The sequence below is a fragment of the Sceloporus occidentalis genome, unplaced genomic scaffold (genome assembly GCF_023333645.1).
Source record: "Sceloporus occidentalis isolate IW3139 unplaced genomic scaffold, rSceOcc1.0.p SCAF_50, whole genome shotgun sequence".
In the NCBI taxonomy this organism is placed as follows: domain Eukaryota; kingdom Metazoa; phylum Chordata; class Lepidosauria; order Squamata; family Phrynosomatidae; genus Sceloporus; species Sceloporus occidentalis.
Window position 1 is genome coordinate 293,868 of NW_028317030.1, and position 20,198 is coordinate 314,065.

Genomic DNA, 20,198 nt, shown 5'->3' on the forward strand with positions numbered 1-20,198 from the left:
GGAAACTCTTAGAAATCAACTTACACAATGGAAAGGCTTAGAAATATCATGGTTAGGCAGACTAAACACATTAAAGTCGTATGTCCTTTCAAAATTAATTTACTTATTCAGAGTTATTCCTTTATCAGTTCCACTAAGAATTTTAAATCAATTTGAAAAATTATTTTACTCATTCGTATGGTTGGGTAAAAAATCGAGGATCTCACGAATAATACTTACCAAAAGTCTCTCATAGATTGGACTTAATTTCCCCAATTTACGTACCCTCCATCAAATCTGCCTCTTTGGCCATTTTTTGGCATGGGATACAAAACGAGAACTGCACCTTCCATGGTATAGATACGAGAGGTGGAAGTGTCATAATTTAGATCCATATTATCTGTATTGGTTCAATATAAAGGGAATAAATGATTTAGAGATTGTTAACCCTATCATCTCGAATATTTTGAACAACATGATTAGTTTCAAGAAAAAATTTGGTCTTCTTCGATATTTACTCCTCTAATAGTCTTGCAAAATCTGATAAAAGATATTGATTTAAGACTCTGGTTTTCCCAAGGAGTGGCTACATTAGAGGACATCTGGTCTTCTACGGACCTAGCTTCCTTTAAAGAACTACAAGTTAAATATTCTTTCTTAAGTAAAGAATTTTTCCCATATTTAAGGATTAGAAATTTTATTAAACATAACCCGGTCAGACCTTTGACTAATCTGGATAGGTTTTTGAACAGACATCATAAAAGAAATACAATTATGCAAATAACTAAACTGCTTGAACAAGATTCTATTCCAGATAAACCCAATACTATCTTAAAATGGGAAACGGACTTGGGAATTTCTTTTTTATCTGATATCTGGGCTGCAGCCTGGATTAACACAAGAAAGGCGATACATTGTATAAATTTGCACGAACAATTTTTTAAACTCCTTCACAGATGGTATTACGTTCCGACATCTATACATAAAATGTATGGATCCACTTCTAACAAATGTTGTAGATGTAAATTAGAATTAGGATCCATGCTACATATCTGGTGGGAATGTGACAAACTCTCTAATATGAAATTTAAAGTTGTTGAATTATTTAGGAAGTTATTTGGGTTCGACTTAATATTGTACCCTCAAACTTTTTTATTTCATATCGACATATCCTTGCAAAATAAATCAAATCGATATCTGGCCATTAACATTCTGGCCGCTATCAAAATTTGTATCGCAAGAAACTGGAAAATGGAACATGGTCTCAAGTAATTACTCAGATAAATTATCAATATAAAATGGAAAAACAATTTTATAGGATATATAGTAACATCTATAATTATAAGGCAATCTGGCTCCCATGGCAAAATATGATCTCGGAGACCGATTTAGTATAATAGAGATTCCTTTTTCTCTCTCTTTTCTTCTTTTTTTCTTATATTTTTAATTTTTTCTTTTTTTTAACCTTGGCAAATTACTATTATTATTTTCATTATTAGTAATTTTATGATATTTTCTCTTCCTCCCTCCCGCAGCTCTGGTTATAATATCAGATTATGATAATCTCAATTTACTGTCATTGTATGTATGTCAGATATTTTATTTCGTAAAATTTTACTCTTGAGACATAGAAATGTAAGATCTTGTCTTGTTATATGTTTGTAATGGTCAAATTTTATATGTAATAAAATCTTTAAAAAAAAAAAAAAAGAATTCATTGGGAAGAACAGTATTATTAGCAAAAATCAGCATGGTTTTATGAAACATAGGTCCTGTCAAACTAATTTAATTGCATTCTACAAAGAAGTAAGTCAAAGTATAGATCAGGGGGTTGCAGTGGATGTAATCTACTTGGATTTTGCCAAGGCGTTTGAGACGGTTCCACACAATAGGTTAGTATTCAAACTGCAGGAAATTGGTCTAGATGCAAATTCTTGTGCTCAGGTAGAACCTTGGCTTAGAGATAGAGAACAGAGAGTTGTTATAAATGGTAAATTTTCGAGCTGGTCAAAAGTGGTGTCCCTCAGGGTTCTGTTCTGGGACCAATTTTATTCAACATATTTATAAATGACCTGGCAATAGGCATTGAAAGTCATGTTTCTGTGTTTTGGCGGATGACACTAAACTAGGTAAAGTAATGCAGTGTGATCGAGATATTACAGTGCTGCAGAGGGATCTAGATAGACTGGGGACTGGGCACACAGATGGCAGATGAAATTCAATGTAGATAAATGTAAAGTTATGCACTTCGGGGTAGGGAATGCACAAGCAACCTACACCCTAAATGGTAGTGAGTTAGGGGTCACGACAAATGAGAAGGATTTGGGAACTGTTATAGACAACAAACTAGGAAACAATGTGCAATGTCAGTCAGCAGTTGCTAAGGCCAGTAAGGTATTGTCATGTATTAAAAGGGGCATCAATTTGCGGGATTAAAAATATAATTTTGCCTCTGTATTAATGAATGGTAAGGCCGCACCTTGAATATGCTATGCAATTTTGGGCACCTATTCTAAAGAAGGATATCATGGCACTAGAAAGGGTGCAGAGGCGGGCTACAAAATTAATAAAAGGAATGGAGCATTATAGTTATGGTGTTAGAAAAATGCGTGTGTTATCATAAATAGTATTTCTGACAAAGACATAAGAAAGTAGAAAATGTCTAGTCTATGATATATGCACGAGTTCACGCCAAAACGTCTACTCTATGTTCTACATATATATATGTGCAAAGGGTCAAGTCTAGGCCATTCTTAATTATGCAGCTTAAAGAGGTGTAACTTGCTTGAAAGGTAACCAATCAGAATGAAGCATGCTATTAGAAATAGATAAGAGGTTATATAAACCATGTAATCCAAACATGTAATCAGACAACGCTTCGACTTTTGTTTCTTGTGTGCCTTGTGTCGATTATGCGCATGATCTAAATAAAGGAAAACTCTTTCTGAGGAGAATTCGACCATTAATTCAACCAACATTTTGTTGCCCTGTGTGAGGAGGTCCTGACCGGAGACAGGGACGACGGTCCTGAGGAACCACACCTCGAGGATCTGCATCTGGGGTAATAATATAAGTCCTCCAGCTAAGATTGCTGTTAACCAGAGGCACTTCGCGACATCGTCCCTGAAACCGGCAGCGTCCTCCCGAAAGTTTATGACGGTCTTCTCTTCAGAAATGTGAGTAGGAAAAATATTTCTGGGAAATATTATAAGTGGTCAAAGTCTGTCAGGGACTACTGAAATAAATAACTGCGTATGCATTCGACAATGAGAAATATTACTTGGAGTAATATGAGGCTGATCAGGAGAAATGTGCACAGATAGTTAGTCATTATTTTTGTGATAACGAATTGTTGTTGTTTGTGATTGTGGTAATACTGTTGGGGTTGCTTGCAGCTTGTATTATTGTGAAAGAGTATCACAAGACCTTAAAGAGAAGAACTCTTATGGTCCAGGGACAGCTATACCAACCCATGTCACAAATCATGTCTGAATGACTCTGTCTGTGTGAATGACTGTTCAGGAGTCTTTTACGGCGAACGAACAGTGAATAAGGTTGTTGTTAATACGCCCCCCGGCATTTGTGAGAAGCTCTCTGTGATCAAGTGCTGGGATTGCAAGTGAACAACTTCGCTGCGAAAGCAATTTTCCTACCTCTACTGTCTATGTACGGTATCTTATAATTACAGAGGTCCTTTGTTTCACTCTGTCAATAAGTGGTATCTTATAAATACCAAGAGCTCTCTGTTTCACTCTGTCCAGACGTGGTATCTTATAAATACAGAAAGATTTTCTTTTTTCTGTCTTTTTTGACATTGCGGTGAGATTGTATTATGGGGATATTCCACAGTAAGGGAAAGGGACAGAAGGATAAAAATGTTGGTATTTGAAATACCAGAAAGAATATATAGTGACAATGGGCCTCATTTTGTCAATCAACTAATCTCCAGATTTGCACAAGTATTTGGTATACAGTTAAAGAATCATTGCGCCTATCATCCTCAGTCAGCAGGGTTGGTGGAAAGAAACATTGGAACAATAAAGAATAAATTAAAAAAGACCATGGCAGAAACTGAGAAGAATTTCTTGCCTACCTATGGTAAAATTGAGTATGCGTATTACACCCAATAAGCAAGGCCTCACCCCATTTGAAGTAATGTATGGGAGACCCTATAGTTTGCCACAGATAAAGGTAAAAGAAGCAAATGATGAAAGGGAATTGACCCTAGCAGATTATATGGCAAAAATGTTGAATACCAGATCAATAAAAACTGTTAATTCTCTTCCAGAAACATAAGAGCCAATTCCTGAGAAATTGAACGTTGCTTTGGAGATTGGGTACTAATAAGGATAATCAAACGAAAGAATTGGTCATCACCGAGGTGGGAAAGACCGTACCAAGTACTATTAACCACCCCACGGCGTGTAAGCTGAGAGGAGTTGTTGTATACATCAGTCACACTGTAAGAAGGTAACACCACTTGCTGGTAGTCACTCATTAAGTCTGGGTACAAAGGGGGGTCCAGACGATAGGTTGGACTCGTCTCAAACCAGTGAAGAAATCCATTCCCCAAACCCTGAGTTGACGGCCAGATAGGATGAAGGGGTGGTGCCTGCTTATAGTTTTTTGGGTAGTGACTGATGTTTTTACAGTAATTCCTTATTCTAATGCTAATGCTAAGTGGGATGAGAACAAGAAGGTGACCAGATGGGAAGATACCAAAGCACAAAATCTGACTTTTTTATTAACAGGAGATAGTTGCATTGTTATTGATCTGTGTAAATTAATTCATTGTAAAAATATTGGGCAAGCAAGAAACTATGCTAAGGCCGATGTATATATATATATATATGCTGGATGCCCGAAAAGCCCCCTGGAAAACGAAGTATAACATCATGCCTTGGTTGGGATTATGCTATGTGGACAACAGCTAGTCGAGATTGGGGATATGATATTTTCGGGGCAGGAGCGAGCAAGATCAAAACAAGATTGAAATGATTACGATCCGAATGTACAACCTTTGATAACTGTAATAAATTGCTATTTACTTTAAAGGAACCTATGAAGACGGATGAGAGACTATATACCATAGGTCCGTGGGTTTCCAATAGAGACCCGAAGGGAACTTTCTTTTTGTCTTTTCCAGAAAATAAGGTCCAAGCAGAAAAAAAAAGTTACAGATCCAGGAAGAAAAACAAATTCAGGAAAGGTTAACAAATTTAAATCTGTTTAGTTTAGAAAAACAGCGCCTCAGAGGGAATATGATAGCTTTATATAAATATATTCGGGGCCAATACAAACCATTGTGTGGAAATCTGTTCATAAACAGGACTATGCACAGGACACGTGGTCATGCATTTAGACAGGAAGAAAGCAGATTTAGTCTAAAGCAGAGGAAAGGGTTTTTTACAGTAAGGACAATAAGGATGTGGAATTCTCTGCCTGCAGATGTAGTTTTATCTGAGTCTGTACAGACATTTAAACAGCAACTGTATGGATACTTGGGGGATATAATCTTTAATTATGGGGAAACAGCTTATTTGTTTTTGGACTTTTTTTACATTTTGATGGAACTGGATGGTTCCTCTGATTATTATTTTAAATTATTTTAAAATGTTACTAATTTTATTTTTACATTTTTTTCATTTTCTTTTATTATTTATTAAATGTTTTACTAATCACATTGTGATTAGAAAGCTGGGCTCCATTGACTTGTATGGTTGAATGCAGTAACCTGCAAGTGGAGCCAGAGTTCTCAAGAGGGTCTGGAGACCCTCTAGTAAACTTTTCCATCTTTGTTATAAGGACGTGCCGCCATCTTGCGAGTGGTAAAATCACTCTCCGGAAGCACCAATGTGACGGGACCTACCCATACCCTAACTGGGTACACCCTCCAGAGGCTGTTTTCTTTTCCCCATAGCTACCAGGAATACAAGACTTCAATCGTGAGGTGGAGCTAGCGCCGAAGACAGCAGGAAACAACGCTCCTCATGAACCTTAGTGGCACTGGAGCGTAGCAATATAGTTCATTACTGTCCTTACAAGGACAGCACCGAGGCTTACCCCAATAATAAGACAGAACGCGTATTGAGGTAAAACAGGAACTGACTTTATTGAGAACATCAAAGATATGTATATCTATAGACAACATATTTGGATCAGGAGTATAATCCCATCAACGACCAGACAGCCCAGTGCCTCCATACAGTTATATGTCCAGCAATGCCCACACGACAAAAAGTCTCTATTTCGTGCATCAATCCCGGTATACCAATGGAGAGCTCATGGTCCGAGGATGTTGCGTTCCAAAAAGCGAATTGATCCGACGTCGGGACCTGGTGATCCCTCTTTTCTCAATACGTCTGATCGGTTCAACAAAGAACTCTATGCAACAGACAAAAAGATGAGGCGAAAGAGGGCTGTGATGAGTGACTCCTGAGCAAACAGGAAATACATTGTACATATAGAGTATATACATATACAATGAGTGTGTGTCTCATTTCATTCATACATGCATAATATATATATATTAGATTTTTCCAACCAAAGCAAACTCAATAACTTATAACACTTTATTCAAGTGAAAATGTTTTATAGACTCCTAGACTTGAAAAGTGCATATTGTATGCATCTTGGAACACTGTGTCTTTTAAGTCTGCCGCAACAACTATTGTCTCCAGTTTATGTTTTATATACTGTTCCATCAGTAGGTGGTGATGTTTCTGGATGTCTCTGCTCACTGTTTATATGGTATCTTCTCGCTTGCCTTAATAAAGTTTTCTAAAGGCCTCAGCCATGTTTAAGTGGATAAGACTGTGACAATTCATTTCTGTAGAGCTTTAAAGTATTTCTAACAATGTTAGTCTGCATTTTATCAGAATTTTGTCCATACGTTAAGCCTTCACAGGACTGGACGTTTGCGCTAGTCTATGAATGGCGCAGAAGAACAAGAGATTTGGTTTTACTTTTCATGATCATTAAGAAGGAATATATATCCTTCCTTCTAGGCTAATTTTCTTGCCCTGTACAATTAAATGTTACCACGCATAGCTTTTCTTTTCCCTGTAAACCTATAACATAAGTACATACCCTTGTCCTCATACACACATGAGAAATGCACTCATTTAATTTCCGGAATAAAATGCGTATGTTTTTGGACTATTAAATTACATTTATATAACACACGGAGGTTCTGCAGCTCTGTTATTGACTTAAGCGTCTTAAGAGGAAAACTATTCACACTATTCTGTAGAAGACACACACACACAACCTTAAACAGAAAGATAACACTGCCCTTGGCCTTAACCTACTTTATTCAAACTACAACTTACAACTTACAACTAACAATACTATTACTAATAATAATCCTATGAGTCCAACTTGAGAACCAATACGTCTTGGTTATCTCTAAATCCATTAGGCTTCGTGTATTAGGACAGCATGTCGATTCCCTGGCTCATTGGCTCCTGGAACATGCACATTCTTTCTATTGCCTTATGTAAGTGGAGCCGTCCTATTTTTACACTATCCTGACAAAAGCTGGAAAAGAAGAAATAAAAATAGCTTGTCAGTGGGCATAGTTTTGTTATCAGCTCATTGTCACTCTGAAATCTAACTTACTGCGAGTTGAGTTTACAAAGTGTGAAGATGCTGAGAAATGATACAATGATTCACTTGGTGGAGCCAACTCTACAATATGAAGTTGTAAAGTTCTCTGGACTGTATTCACTCAATCATTCAGTGGGACAAAAAAAATATGTCAAAATGGCACATCTTGCTTTGACTTTGTCACGTCAGTTTTTTGTGTCACTGAACACAAAGGCTTTTCTTACGTTTACCATTAGCCAAAAAACATTACATAGGAGTTTCATATGCAATACATGAATATAAGAGAGAGAGAGGTGACACATACCCAACGTCTGAATGGCTGTCTGCATATTCTTTGAGGGAAAGCAGAGCGGCATCGCGGCATATTTCCCTCAGATCACTTCCTGAGAATCCATCGGTGTAGTCGGCAATTTCACGCAGGTCTACATCTTCATTCACCTAAAGAAAACATATTAGGACACATAAGGACAATGAATTGGTGATTTTCCCCAGTGTAATTCAAATAACTACCAAGAGACCAAAGCCGGGTGATATAGATTCATAAGGAGTAAACAAGGGCGTGTTTTTCTAAACATTTAGGGAAAGGAAAAGAGTCAAACAAGACTGAGAAGAATCGTGTCCAACTGAAAATGCATTGTGTAAAAAGATCGCAATTGCCTAGGAATCTTGTAAAAGATTGATATTATACCAGTAGCCAGAGAATGGTGGCGTTCTGATTTTTGACATTTAACAGTATGTTGTGGAAAGGGGTGACTATCTGAGGCAGTTCCAGCTGAGCAGGACGGTTCTTGGGCCATTGGTGGAATAGTCAACCATTACATAAAAATCACATATATCATAGTATAAGTTGCTTACATTTTCATTTTCCAAGATGAGACTGAGAATTGATTGACGCTGTGCCGTAGACTAGAAAAAAAAGATGAAAACAGCATTTTAGAAAAACTATTCATAATTAGTCTTGTTAATCCCAACAAGAATGCATTTTGAAGTATAGGAATGGGGAAATATATGAAGAATTCATAGTTATGGAGTGGCTAAAACAAACTTTAAATAACCTTGTTTCTTCAGTAGCATTTAGTATTAGTAGTATTTGACCCATACATCACTATCTAAGAGAACCGCAAGTTCTAATTATCTTCATTATTTATCTTAACAATAGTGATTTGGTTTAAAATCGGCTGTAAAAGTTGTGTATTTATACAATAGCTACTAAATGTTTAATGCAGGTCATAAAATGGGTTTGTTTTAAAATATAAACAACTCCACTTTTTACTAAAGTTCTATTTGTCATGCAACATTTTTTGCAGGTTGATGTATTGAGATTATTTAGAACATGGATATACACAAGTTTAACATGAGGATTTCCTTCAAAAAGACATTTTAGTTACATACTGGTTTCTTAATCAGGAATCTGGCTGGCATCCTCCGCAGTATTGCTGGATCGATGTCCTGAGGTCGGTTAGTGGCCCCCATGATAATAACCTATGAAAATACAACAAAAGTGAAACATAAGAAGTACTATATGGTAGGAAAATGTGTTGAAAAAATATGATAAATCTAGAATGAATGATGTGTGGTTTCTTCTCCAAATCCCAGAGCCTCAAAAATCCTTTAGGAACTACACTTATGCACGCAATCTGTATTTTTAAAGTGTTAGATACACATCTTATCTGTGTGTTCTCTAGCCTAAAATCCTAAACAATGTACTCTAGTTTGGAAGATTTGCTTATAAAAATTTTTAAAGTAATGCCAACCTGACAATTGTGGCCTGTCTCCAGCCCGTCCCAACGGCTTAGGAACTGGGCTTTCATCATGGCCGTCACTTCATGGTCACTCATGGAACGACTTCGAAGGAAAGAGTCTGTGTGGAGAGAAAGAAAAAGTCAAGCATGATGAATGTACAAAAAGACTCATTAATGCCCATTGATTGGGCACCAGTTGTCTAATATCACATTGAAGTCTAATACATACACCATTTGGCATGGCTAGAGATTGGTGACTTCCAAGAGCAACTTACCGATTTCATCGATGAAAATGATAGTTGGCTGGAGCTTCACAGCCAAAGAGAAAACAGCAGCTGCTAGTTTCTCAGACTCTCCATACCACTTGTTGGTCAGGGTGGATGGCTGGAGATTAATAAACCGGCATCCGGCTTCTTTGGCTGTGGCTTTGGCAATAAGTGTCTTTCCACAACCTGGAGGTCCATAAAGAAGGACACCTGTATAAAAAAACGTGCATGATTTTATTTATACAATAGAAGTACCTTTAGTAATTAAACAATATTAAAATAATGTATTTAAAGGCTCCAGTAATTTAATCTGCTTAAAAATATAAAGGGTACCAAGTGAAGATAGCCTCTGATCAAGCACATTTCTGCATATTGCAGTCTGGAGTAAGAGCTTCTAATAGTTAATTATATAAGTTTGAAAGAAAGCATTACAAAGAAATAATCCCCCCCCCCCCAAAAAAAAAAACAACAAAAAAAAACAAACATCCTTTTGGTGTTTTGTTTAGCAAGAATGTATAACCTTTTAAATATTTGAAAGTATTTCATGGAGGTGCATACTATAATACAAATAAATGATACCGCAGCAATCTTATGCCAAGCTAAAACATCAAAATGTATTGTAACATAATATAACAGGGACAAAAAAGAAGAACTGGCACCACTCCAAGTCACTCTGCAGATTACCCTTGACAAAGGCTACCACTCCAAAACATTGTTGATCTCAGTAACACTGTCTACTTCTCTGCAACATTTACCTGAGTGACTCGTAAGTTCTGTACCAAGTCCTTTTTATATTATTTTAAAGTAGATTTCTACTTTTTTACTTCAGGTATCAGATTTTATAGTTTACTCTTATATTTTGCACCGCCTACAAATACATTTTCTGCTACCTGTTGCGCACAGGTTGGGAGTTTTTGCACCTCATTTACTTATTTCTGTGCTTTTTTGTGCCTTTTGTTTGCCACCTCTCATAACTACACAGTTACTAACCTATCTAGATATAATTATCCAGCCTAACTGCAAAGAAACCTGCCCAGATAGAGATACCATTATGTTAACTCCCTTGCAGTGAGCGCAAACAGCACAATCAGATACAGGTAAAAAGAAGTACAGATAAAATGTACTTTCAATTTACTGGTGAATAGAGCAGGTTTGTCGATAACTCAACCGAGTCTAAGGATATCCTGACGGTAACTGCCTGAGGGCCAGAATTGGACAGCCTTGTGGCTCACCAAAATGCTTCCACATAGATAATCTTTCTACATATAAAATAAGTCATGAATGGAGCACCTTAAGCCTTAATAAGTGAAACAGATTCAACCCAAAAAGTCCCGCATACAGGGTTTGAGTAATACCTTTAGGAGGCTGCATCAGCCTGGATTTTGGAAACAGGTGTCTCTTTCTTATAGGGAGGATGACGCTGGTTATTAGGGCCTCGATGACATTGTCAAGACCTGCGATGTCACTCCAGGTCACCTACAGGGAACAAACACAATTGTAAAACTGCTTCTACAATGCAACCTTAGAAATATTAGACAAAGCAAAAAGGAATAGCACTATAAAGTAATGGGGGTTTAAAAGGATATATACAGGTTTCTTCACTGTCCTGGTCCTTCCTTCCCCAGTTTACTTCTTTCCATGTAACCTTTTCCCTTACCTCCATGTTGAGTGGGTCCACTAACTGTGCGGCGATGCACATTTCGTATTGCGTCAGACTGACAGTTTTTCCTCCAATCTGACTCATCGGTTGTTTAGCCTACAAGATACCAAAAGAACAAAAGTAAGTTTACCGTATTTTAAAATGATTAACTAAGGATCCCACCAAGAATACCACATCTCAGGCAATGCTATTAAATCCCTTTCCCGTGTGAGGTCCACCTGGTGAGATTCATGGATGATCACTGCACATAGCTTTGGAGAACTAATGTAAATACTGATATCTGTACATCCCGTTTACGATCACAGGATTTTATCTTTTAGGAAACATTGTTACCCCTTCTTTCTATAGACTTTACTGGTATTCTCTATTGTCAAAGTTATTAAGAAAAAAGTCCCATACCTCTATCTGAGGTTCATCTTCTGGTTCCTGTTTTCTGGTTGAATCGAAGGCATGCATCATCCATTTGGCGGTGTAATAACTGGCTGCGCCCAATACCGTCAGTTTGACAATATTGCCGATAACATGATTCCCAACCAGATAACGAGAAAAGACATCCATAGAAAACATGTTCTAAAGACAAATAAAAATACATTAATACATAAGAACCTTTTTTGGCAACTGCTACTTTAGATTTTCAAGTAAATGAAACATCACATTTGCTCACTTTACATATTTCCATATATGGTAATATAGTTGTGGCTGGTGGTACAGTGGTCATGTAACATAATTATTAGGACTTGAAATTTGCCTGCTTTGTGTGTTCACAGCTTACTGATTTTTAAACCACAATAGAGAAGCAAACTAGTGGGTTTAAGAAAAAACGAAATCTTCCAAAACCTTTTCTTAATTTTAAAACTATACTTTTATACCTCTATTTACTTTTTAAGTCTAGATTATAAACGCAATATCCTCACATTTTCTATCGCATTATAGCCTTGCAGCTTCTTTGCTATTATGACATCACAATTGCCCACTTTGCATATTTTCTTATATGGTAATATGGGTCTTGGTAACTGTAAGCAGGATGTTGGAATCAAATTGTTTATGAAATAAATTAAACCACTTTTGGCCAGAAATAATAGCGCTCTGATCAGAGATATTTCAAACGTTTTGGTTATGGATGGATGTAACACCGGTCCTGAGTGCTTTGCTGGAGAAAGTTCAGCCACCTCTTGTATTGCAGCCATCTATCCATAGAGGAGATGATAACATCCTGTTTTGTTTTGCCATATTTGCTTAGCGCAGAGTAATTTCTATGTCATTGTTTTACTATCTATATTCTACCACGTTCCATGGGGAAGGACACATCAGTTCAATCATTTTTCGACCACAACAGAGAAGCAAGTTTTGAGCAAAACAATACTATCTAAATCCCTTTATCTTTTTATAATATAACTATACATTTGACTTATGGTCTATGTTAGATTATGTGCATTTTATAATTTAGGGTATACATACTTTTCCTAAGAAGCTACAGTCCTGTAGCTTCTCCTTCTCTCTGAGGTCCTCGTCTATGAACAATCACTGTGTGAATGAGGGCACAGTGACTGCAGGCACCGGGGTTTTATAGCCTAGCTATTATGACATCATAGTTGCCTGCTTTGCATGTTTTCCATATATGGTGATATGGGCGTGGCTTAGAGTAAAGTCAAGACCGTGCAAGTTAACTATTATGACATAACATGCCTGATTTACATATTTTCCATATATGGCAATGTAGGTGTGGCCTGCATGTTTACAGCTTACTGATCATTAAAAAATCAATTCAAAGATGCAAATAATGATGGTTCAAGTTAAATAAATGAGATAAAAATAGATGTTGGACGAAAAGCAGACTGCTAATTTTCTTGCCCTGTACAATGAAATGCTACCACGCATAGCTTTTCTTTTCCCTGTAAACCTATAACATAAGTACATACCCTTGTCCTCATACACACATGAGAAATGCAGCTCTGTTATTGACTTAAGCGTCTTAAGAGGAAAACTATTCACACTATTCTGTAGAAGACACACACACAACCTTTAACAAGGCTCCAGGGCCTGACGGTATTCACCCACGAGTACTTAAGGAGCTGTGTCAGGAAATAAGTGAACCTCTGTCTCCAATCTTTCGGGATTCTTTTCTTTCAGGAATTGTACCAGAGGATTGGAGGAAGGCAGATGTGGTTCCTATTTTCAAAAAGGGTTCCAACTCTGTGCCCGGAAATTATAGACCTGTGAGCCTAACTTCCGTTGCTGGGAAAGTATTTGAAGGGCTGTTTAGGGATAATATTGAAGAATTCCTTGGGAAGAATAGTATTATTAGCATAAATCAGCATGGTTTTATGAAACCTAGGTCCTGTCAAACTAATTTAATTGCATTCTACGAAGAAGTAAGTAGAAGTGTAGATCAGGGTGTTGCAGTGGATGTAATCTACTTGGATTTTGCCAAGGCGTTTGACACGGTTCCACACAATAGGTTAGTATTCAAACTGAAAGAAATTGGCCTAGATGCAAATTCTTGTTCTTGGGTAGAACATTGGCTTAGAGATAGAGAACAGAGAGTTGTTATAAATGGTAAATTTTCAAGCTGGTCAAAAGTGGTAAGTGGTGTCCCTCAGGGTTCTGTTCTGGGACCAATTTTATTCAACTTATTTATAAATGACCTGGCAGGAGGCATTGAAAGTCATGTTTCTGTATTTGCAGATGACACAAAACTAGGTAAAGTTATACAGGGCGAGCAGGATATTACTGTGCTGCAGAGGGATCTAGATAGACTGGGGACTGGGCACTCAAATGGCAGATGAAATTCAATGTAGATAAATGTATAGTTATGCACTTCTGGGTAGCGAATGCACAAGCAACCTACACCCTAAACGGTAGTGAATTAGGGGTAATGACAAATGAGGAGGATTTGGGAATTGTTGTAGACAACAAACTAGGCAACAATGTGCAGTGTCAGTCTGCGGTTGCTAAGGCCAGTAAGGTATTGTCGTGTATAAAAAGGGGCATCAAGTCGCGGAATAAAGATATAATTTTGCCTCTGTATAAATCAATGGTAAGGCCGCACCTTGAATATGCTGTGCAATTTTGGGCACCTATTCTAAAGAAGGATATCATAGCACTAGAAAGGGTGCAGAGGCGGGCTACAAAATTAATAAAAGGAATGGAGCACTATAGTTATGAAGAAAGGTTAACTAATTTAAATCTGTTTAGTTTAGAAAAACGTCGCCTCAGAGGGGATATGATAACGTTATATAAATATATTCGGGGCCAATACAAACCATTGTGTGGAAATCTGTTCATAAACAGGACTATGCACAGGACACGTGGTCATGCATTTAGACTGGAAGAAAAAAGATTTAGACTAAAGCAGAGGAAAGGGTTTTTTACAGTAAGGACAATAAGGATGTGGAATTCTCTGCCTGCAGAGGTAGTTTTTTCAGAGTCTGTACAGACGTTTAAACTGCGACTGGATGGATACCTGGAAAAACATAATATTCGGGGATATAATCTTTAATTATGGGGTCAAGAAGGAATTTTTTTCCCTGGTTAGTGCAAAATTGGAAAGAGTGAAGCCGGGGTTTTTTGCCTTCTTTTGGATCAAACAGCAATAAATTAACAGATATAGGAAAGGCTGAACTTGATGGACGCATGTCTTTTTTCAGCCTATGTAACTATGTAACTATGTAACCTTAAACAGAAAGATAACACTGCCCTTGGCCTTAACCTACTTTATTCAAACTACAACTTACAACTTCTAACTAACAATACTATTACTAATAATAATCCTATGAGTCCAACTTGAGAACCAATACGTCTTGGTTATCTCTAAATCCATTAGGCTTCGTGTATTAGGACAGCATGTCGATTCCCTGGCTCATTGGCTCCTGGAACATGCACATTCTTTCTATTGCCTTATGTAAGTGGAGCCGTCCTATTTTTACACTATCCTGACAAAAGCTGGAAAAGAAGAAATAAAAATAGCTTGTCAGGGGGCATAGTTTTGTTATCAGCTCTTTGTCACTCTGAAATCTAACTTACTGCAAGTTGAGTTTACAAAGTGTGAAGATGCTGAGAAATGATACAATGATTCACTTGGTAGAGCCAAGTCAACAATATGAAGTTGTAAAGTTCTCTGGACTGTATTCACTCAATCATTCAGTGGGACAAAAAAAACAGGAGGTCTATGTGGGTTTCTCCTCTGAGAAGGACAGAGTGTGTGCTCCATAACACGCATTTACTATGTCAAAATGGCACATCTTGCTTTGACTTTGTCACGTCAGTATTTTGTGTCACTGGACACAAAGGCTTTTCTTACGTTTACCATTAGCCAAAAAACATTACATAGGGGTTTCATATGCAATACATGAATATAAGAGAGAGAGAGAGGTGACACATACCCATCGTCTGAATGGCTGTCTGCATATTCTTTGAGGGAAAGCAGAGCGGCATCGCGGCATATTTCCCTCAGATCACTTCCTGAGAATCCATCGGTGTAGTCGGCAATTTCACGCAGGTCTACATCTTCATTCACCTAAAGAAAACATATTAGGACACATAAGGACAATGAATTGGTGATTTTCCCCAGTGTAATTCAAATAACTACCAAGAGACCAAAGCCGGGTGATATAGATTCATAAGGAGTAAACAAGGGCGTGTTTTTCTAAACATTTAGGGAAAGGAAAAGAGTCAAACAAGACTGAGAAGAATCGAGTCCAACTGAAAATACATTGTGTAAAAGGATCGCAATTGCCTAGGATTCTTGTAAAAGATTGATATTATACCAGTAGCCAGAGAATGGTGGCTTTATGATTTTTGACATTTAACAGTATGTTGTGGAAAGGGGTTACTATCTGAGGCAGTTCCAGCTGAGCAGGACGGTTCTTGGGCCATTGGTGGAATAGTCAACCATTACATAAAAATCACATATATCAAAGTATAAGTCGCTTACATTTTCATTTTCCAAGATGAGACTGAGAATTGATTGACGCTGTGCCGTAGACTAGAAAAAAAAAAGATGAAAACAGCATTTTAGAAAAACTATTCATAGTCTTGTTAATCCCAACAAGAATGCATTTTGAAGTATAGGAATGGGAAAATATATGAAGAATTCATAGTTATGGAGTGGCTAAAACAAACTTTAAATAACCTTGTTTCTTCAGTAGCATTTAGTATTAGTAGTATTTGACCCATACATCACTATCTAAGAGAACCGCAAGTTCTAATTATCTTCATTATTTATCTTAACAATAGTGATTTGGTTTAAAACCGTCTGTAAAAGTTGTGTATTTATACAATAGCTACTAAATGTTTAATGCAGGTCATAAAATGGGTTTGTATTAAAATATAAACAACTCCTCTTTTTACTAAAGTTCTATTTGTCATGCAACATTTTTTGCAGGTTGATGTATTGAGATTATTTAGAACATGGATATACATCAGTTTAACATGAGGATTTCCTTCAAAAAGACATTTTAGTTACATACTGGTTTCTTAATCAGGAATCTGGCTGGCATCCTCCGCAGTATTGCTGGATCGATGTCCTGAGGTCGGTTAGTGGCCCCCATGATAATAACCTATGAAAATACAACAAAAGTGAAACATAAGAAGTACTATATGGTAGGAAAATGTGTTGAAAAAATATGATAAATCTAGAATGAATGATGTGTGGTTTCTTCTCCAAATCCCAGAGCCTCAAAAATCCTTTAGGAACTACACTTATGCACGCAATCTGTATTTTTAAAGTGTTGGATACACATCTTATCTGTGTGTTCTCTAGCCTAAAATCCTAAACAATGTACTCTAGTTTGGAAGATTTGCTTATAAAAATTTTTAAAGTAATGCCAACCTGACAATTGTGGCCTGTCTCCAGCCCGTCCCAACGGCTTAGGAACTGGGCTTTCATCATGGCCGTCACTTCATGGTCACTCATGGAACGACTTCGAAGGAAAGAGTCTAGGTGGAGAGAAAGAAAAAGTCAAGCATGATGAATGTACAAAAAGACTCATTAATGCCCATTGATTGGGCACCAGTTGTCTAATATCACATTGAAGTCTAATACATACACCATTTGGCATGGCTAGAGATTGGTGACTTCCAAGAGCAACTTACCGATTTCATCGATGAAAATGATAGTTGGCTGGAGCTTCACAGCCAAAGAGAAAACAGCAGCTGCTAGTTTCTCAGACTCTCCATACCACTTGTTGGTCAGGGTGGATGGCTGGAGATTAATAAACCGGCATCCGGCTTCTTTGGCTGTGGCTTTGGCAATAAGGGTCTTTCCACAACCTGGAGGTCCATAAAGAAGGACACCTGTATAAAAAACAGTGCATGATTTTATTTATACAATAGAAGTACCTTTAGTAATTAAACAATATTAAAATAATGTATTTAAAGGCTCCAGTAATTCAATCTGCTTAAAAATATAAAGGGTACCAAGTGAAGATAGCCTCTGATCAAGCACATTTCTGCATATTGCAGTCTGGAGGAAGAGCTTCTAATAGTTAATTATATAAGTTTGAAAGAAAGCATTACAAAGAAATAATCCCCCCCCCCAAAAAAAAAACACAAAAAAAAACAAACATCCTTTTGGTGTTTTGTTTAGCAAGAATGTATAACCTTTCAAATATTTGAAAGTATTTCTTGGAGGTGCATACTATAATACAAATAAATGATACCGCAGCAATCTTATGCCAAGCTAAAAAGTCAAAATGTATTGTAACATAATATAACAGGGACAAAAAAGAAGAACTGGCACCACTCCAAGTCACTCTGCAGATTACCCCTGACAAAGGCTACCAAGCCGAATCATTGTTGATCGCAGTAACACTGTCTACTTCTCTGCAACATTTACCTGAGTGACTCGTAAATTCTGTACCACGTCCTTTTTATATTATGTTAAAGTAGATTTCTACTTTTTTACTTCAGGTATCAGATTTTATAGTTTACGCTTATATTTTGCACCGCCTACAAATACATTTTCTGCTACCTGTTACGCACAGGTTGAGAGTTTTTGCACCTCATTTACTTATTTCTGTGCTTTTTTGTGCCTTTTGTTTGCCACCTCTCATAACTACACAGTTACTAACCTATCTAGATATAATTAAACAGCCTAACTGCAAAGAAACCTGCCCAGATAGAGATACCATTATGTTAACTCCCTTGCAGTGAGCGCAAACAGCACAATCAGCTACAGGTAAAAAGAAGTACAGATAAAATGTACTTTCAATTTACTGGTGAATAGAGCGGGTTTGTCTATAACTCAACCGAGTCTAAGGATATCCTGACGGTAACTGCCTGAGGGCCAGAATTGGACAGCCTTGTGGCTCACGAAATTGCTTCCATATAGATAATCTTTGTACATATAAAATAAGTCATGAATGGGAGCCTTCAGCCTTCATAAGTGAAACAGATTCAACCCAAAAAGTCCCGCATACAGGGTTTGAGTAATACCTTTAGGAGGCTGCATCAGCCTGGATTTTGGAAACAGGTGTCTCTTTCTTATAGGGAGGATGACGCTGGTTATTAGGGCCTCGATGACATTGTCAAGACCTGCGATGTCACTCCAGGTCACCTACAGGGAACAAACACAATTGTAAAACTGCTTCTACAATGCAACCTTAGAAATGTTAGACAAAGCAAAAAGGAATAGCACTATAAAGTAATGGGGGTTTAAAAGGATATATACAGGTTTCTTCACTGTCCTGGTCCTTCCTTCCCCAGTTTACTTCTTTCCATGTAACCTTTTCCCTTACCTCCATGTTGAGTGGGTCCACTAACTGTGCGGCGATGCACATTTCGTATTGCGTCAGACTGACAGTTTTTCCTCCAATCTGTCTCATCGGTTGTTTAGCCTACAAGATACCAAAAGAATAAAAGTAAGTTTACCGTATTTTAAAATGATTAACTAAGGATCCCACCAAGAATACCACATCTCAGGCAATGCTATTAAAACCCTTTCCCGTGTGAGGTCCACCTGGTGAGATTCATGGATGATCACTGCACATAGCTTTGGAGAACTAATGTAAATACTGATATCTGTAGATCCCGTTTACAATCACAGGATTTTATCTTTTAGGGAACATTGTTACCCCTTCTTTCTATAGACTTAACTAGTATTCTCTGTTGTCAAAGTTATTAAGAAAAAAGTTCCATACCTCTATCTGAGGTTCATCTTCTGGTTCCGGTTTTCTGGTTGAATCGAAGGCATGCATCATCCATTTGGCGGTGTAATAACTGGCTGCGCCCAATACCGTCAGTTTGACAATATTGCCGATAACATGATTCCCAACCAGATAACGAGAAAAGACATCCATAGAAAACATGTTCTAAAGACAAATAAAAATACATTAATACATAAGAACCTTTTTTGACAACTGCTACTTTAGATTTTCAAGTAAATGAAACATCACATTTGCTCACTTTACATATTTCCATATATGGTAATATTGCTGTGTCTGGTGGTACAGTGGTCATGTCACATAATTATTAGGACTTGAAATTTACCTGCTTTGTGTGTTCACAGCTTACTGATTTTTAAACCACAATAGAGAAGCAAACTAGTGGGTTTAAGAAAAAATAAAATCTTCCAAAACCTTTTCTTAATTTTAAAACTATACTTTTATACTTCTATTTACTTTTTAAGTCTAGATTGTAAACGTAATATCCTCACATTTTCTATCGCATTATAGCCTTGCAGCTTCTTTGCTATTATGACATCACAATTGCCCACTTTGCATATTTTCTTATATGGTAATATGGGTCTTGGTAACTGTAAGCTGGATGTTGGAATCAAATTGATTATGAAATAAATTAAACCCCATTTGGCCAGAAATAATAGCGCTCTGATCAGAGATATTTCAAACGTTTTGGTTATGGATAGATGTAACTCCGGTCCTGAGTGCTTTGCTGGAGAAAGTTCAGCCACCTCTTGTATTGCAGCCATCTATCCATAGAGGAGAT

The 20,198-nt window shown here is 37.2% G+C and overlaps 2 protein-coding genes across 2 annotated transcripts; both read right to left on the minus strand.

The window, feature by feature from the left end:
- Nucleotides 1–2,946: 2,946 nt before the first annotated feature.
- On the minus strand, nucleotides 2,947–11,798 carry LOC149288566 (outer mitochondrial transmembrane helix translocase-like). Its single transcript, XM_089491310.1, has 9 exons — nucleotides 11,655–11,798; nucleotides 11,253–11,351; nucleotides 10,951–11,071; nucleotides 9,605–9,805; nucleotides 9,342–9,448; nucleotides 8,980–9,069; nucleotides 8,443–8,493; nucleotides 7,892–8,025; nucleotides 2,947–3,145 (listed from the first exon to the last, which is right to left on the minus strand). The coding sequence occupies exons 1-9, from the start codon at nucleotides 11,712–11,714 to the stop codon at nucleotides 2,947–2,949; spliced, it is 1,062 nt and encodes a 353-aa protein (XP_089347436.1). The 5' UTR covers nucleotides 11,715–11,798.
- Nucleotides 11,799–15,088: 3,290 nt separating this feature from the next.
- Nucleotides 15,089–19,537, minus strand: LOC149288567 (outer mitochondrial transmembrane helix translocase-like). The gene is made up of 9 exons (XM_089491311.1): nucleotides 19,394–19,537; nucleotides 18,992–19,090; nucleotides 18,690–18,810; nucleotides 17,349–17,549; nucleotides 17,086–17,192; nucleotides 16,724–16,813; nucleotides 16,189–16,239; nucleotides 15,638–15,771; nucleotides 15,089–15,197 (listed from the first exon to the last, which is right to left on the minus strand). The coding sequence occupies exons 1-9, from the start codon at nucleotides 19,451–19,453 to the stop codon at nucleotides 15,089–15,091; spliced, it is 972 nt and encodes a 323-aa protein (XP_089347437.1). The 5' UTR covers nucleotides 19,454–19,537.
- Nucleotides 19,538–20,198: the final 661 nt, after the last annotated feature.

Coding starts and splice junctions, on each gene's coding strand:
- LOC149288566 (XM_089491310.1), bottom strand. CDS start 11,714: ATGATGCATGCCTTCGATTCAACCAGAAAACAGGAACCAGAAGATGAA. Junction 11,352..11,654: donor AAGATGAACCTCAGATAGAG/GTATGGGACTTT, acceptor GGTATCTTGTAG/GCTAAACAACCGATGAGTCA. Junction 8,494..8,979: donor GATTCCTGATTAAGAAACCA/GTATGTAACTAA, acceptor TTTTTTTTCTAG/TCTACGGCACAGCGTCAATC.
- LOC149288567 (XM_089491311.1), bottom strand. CDS start 19,453: ATGATGCATGCCTTCGATTCAACCAGAAAACCGGAACCAGAAGATGAA. Junction 16,240..16,723: donor GATTCCTGATTAAGAAACCA/GTATGTAACTAA, acceptor TTTTTTTTCTAG/TCTACGGCACAGCGTCAATC. Junction 15,198..15,637: donor GACAGCCATTCAGACGATGG/GTATGTGTCACC, acceptor CTTCTTTTCCAG/CTTTTGTCAGGATAGTGTAA.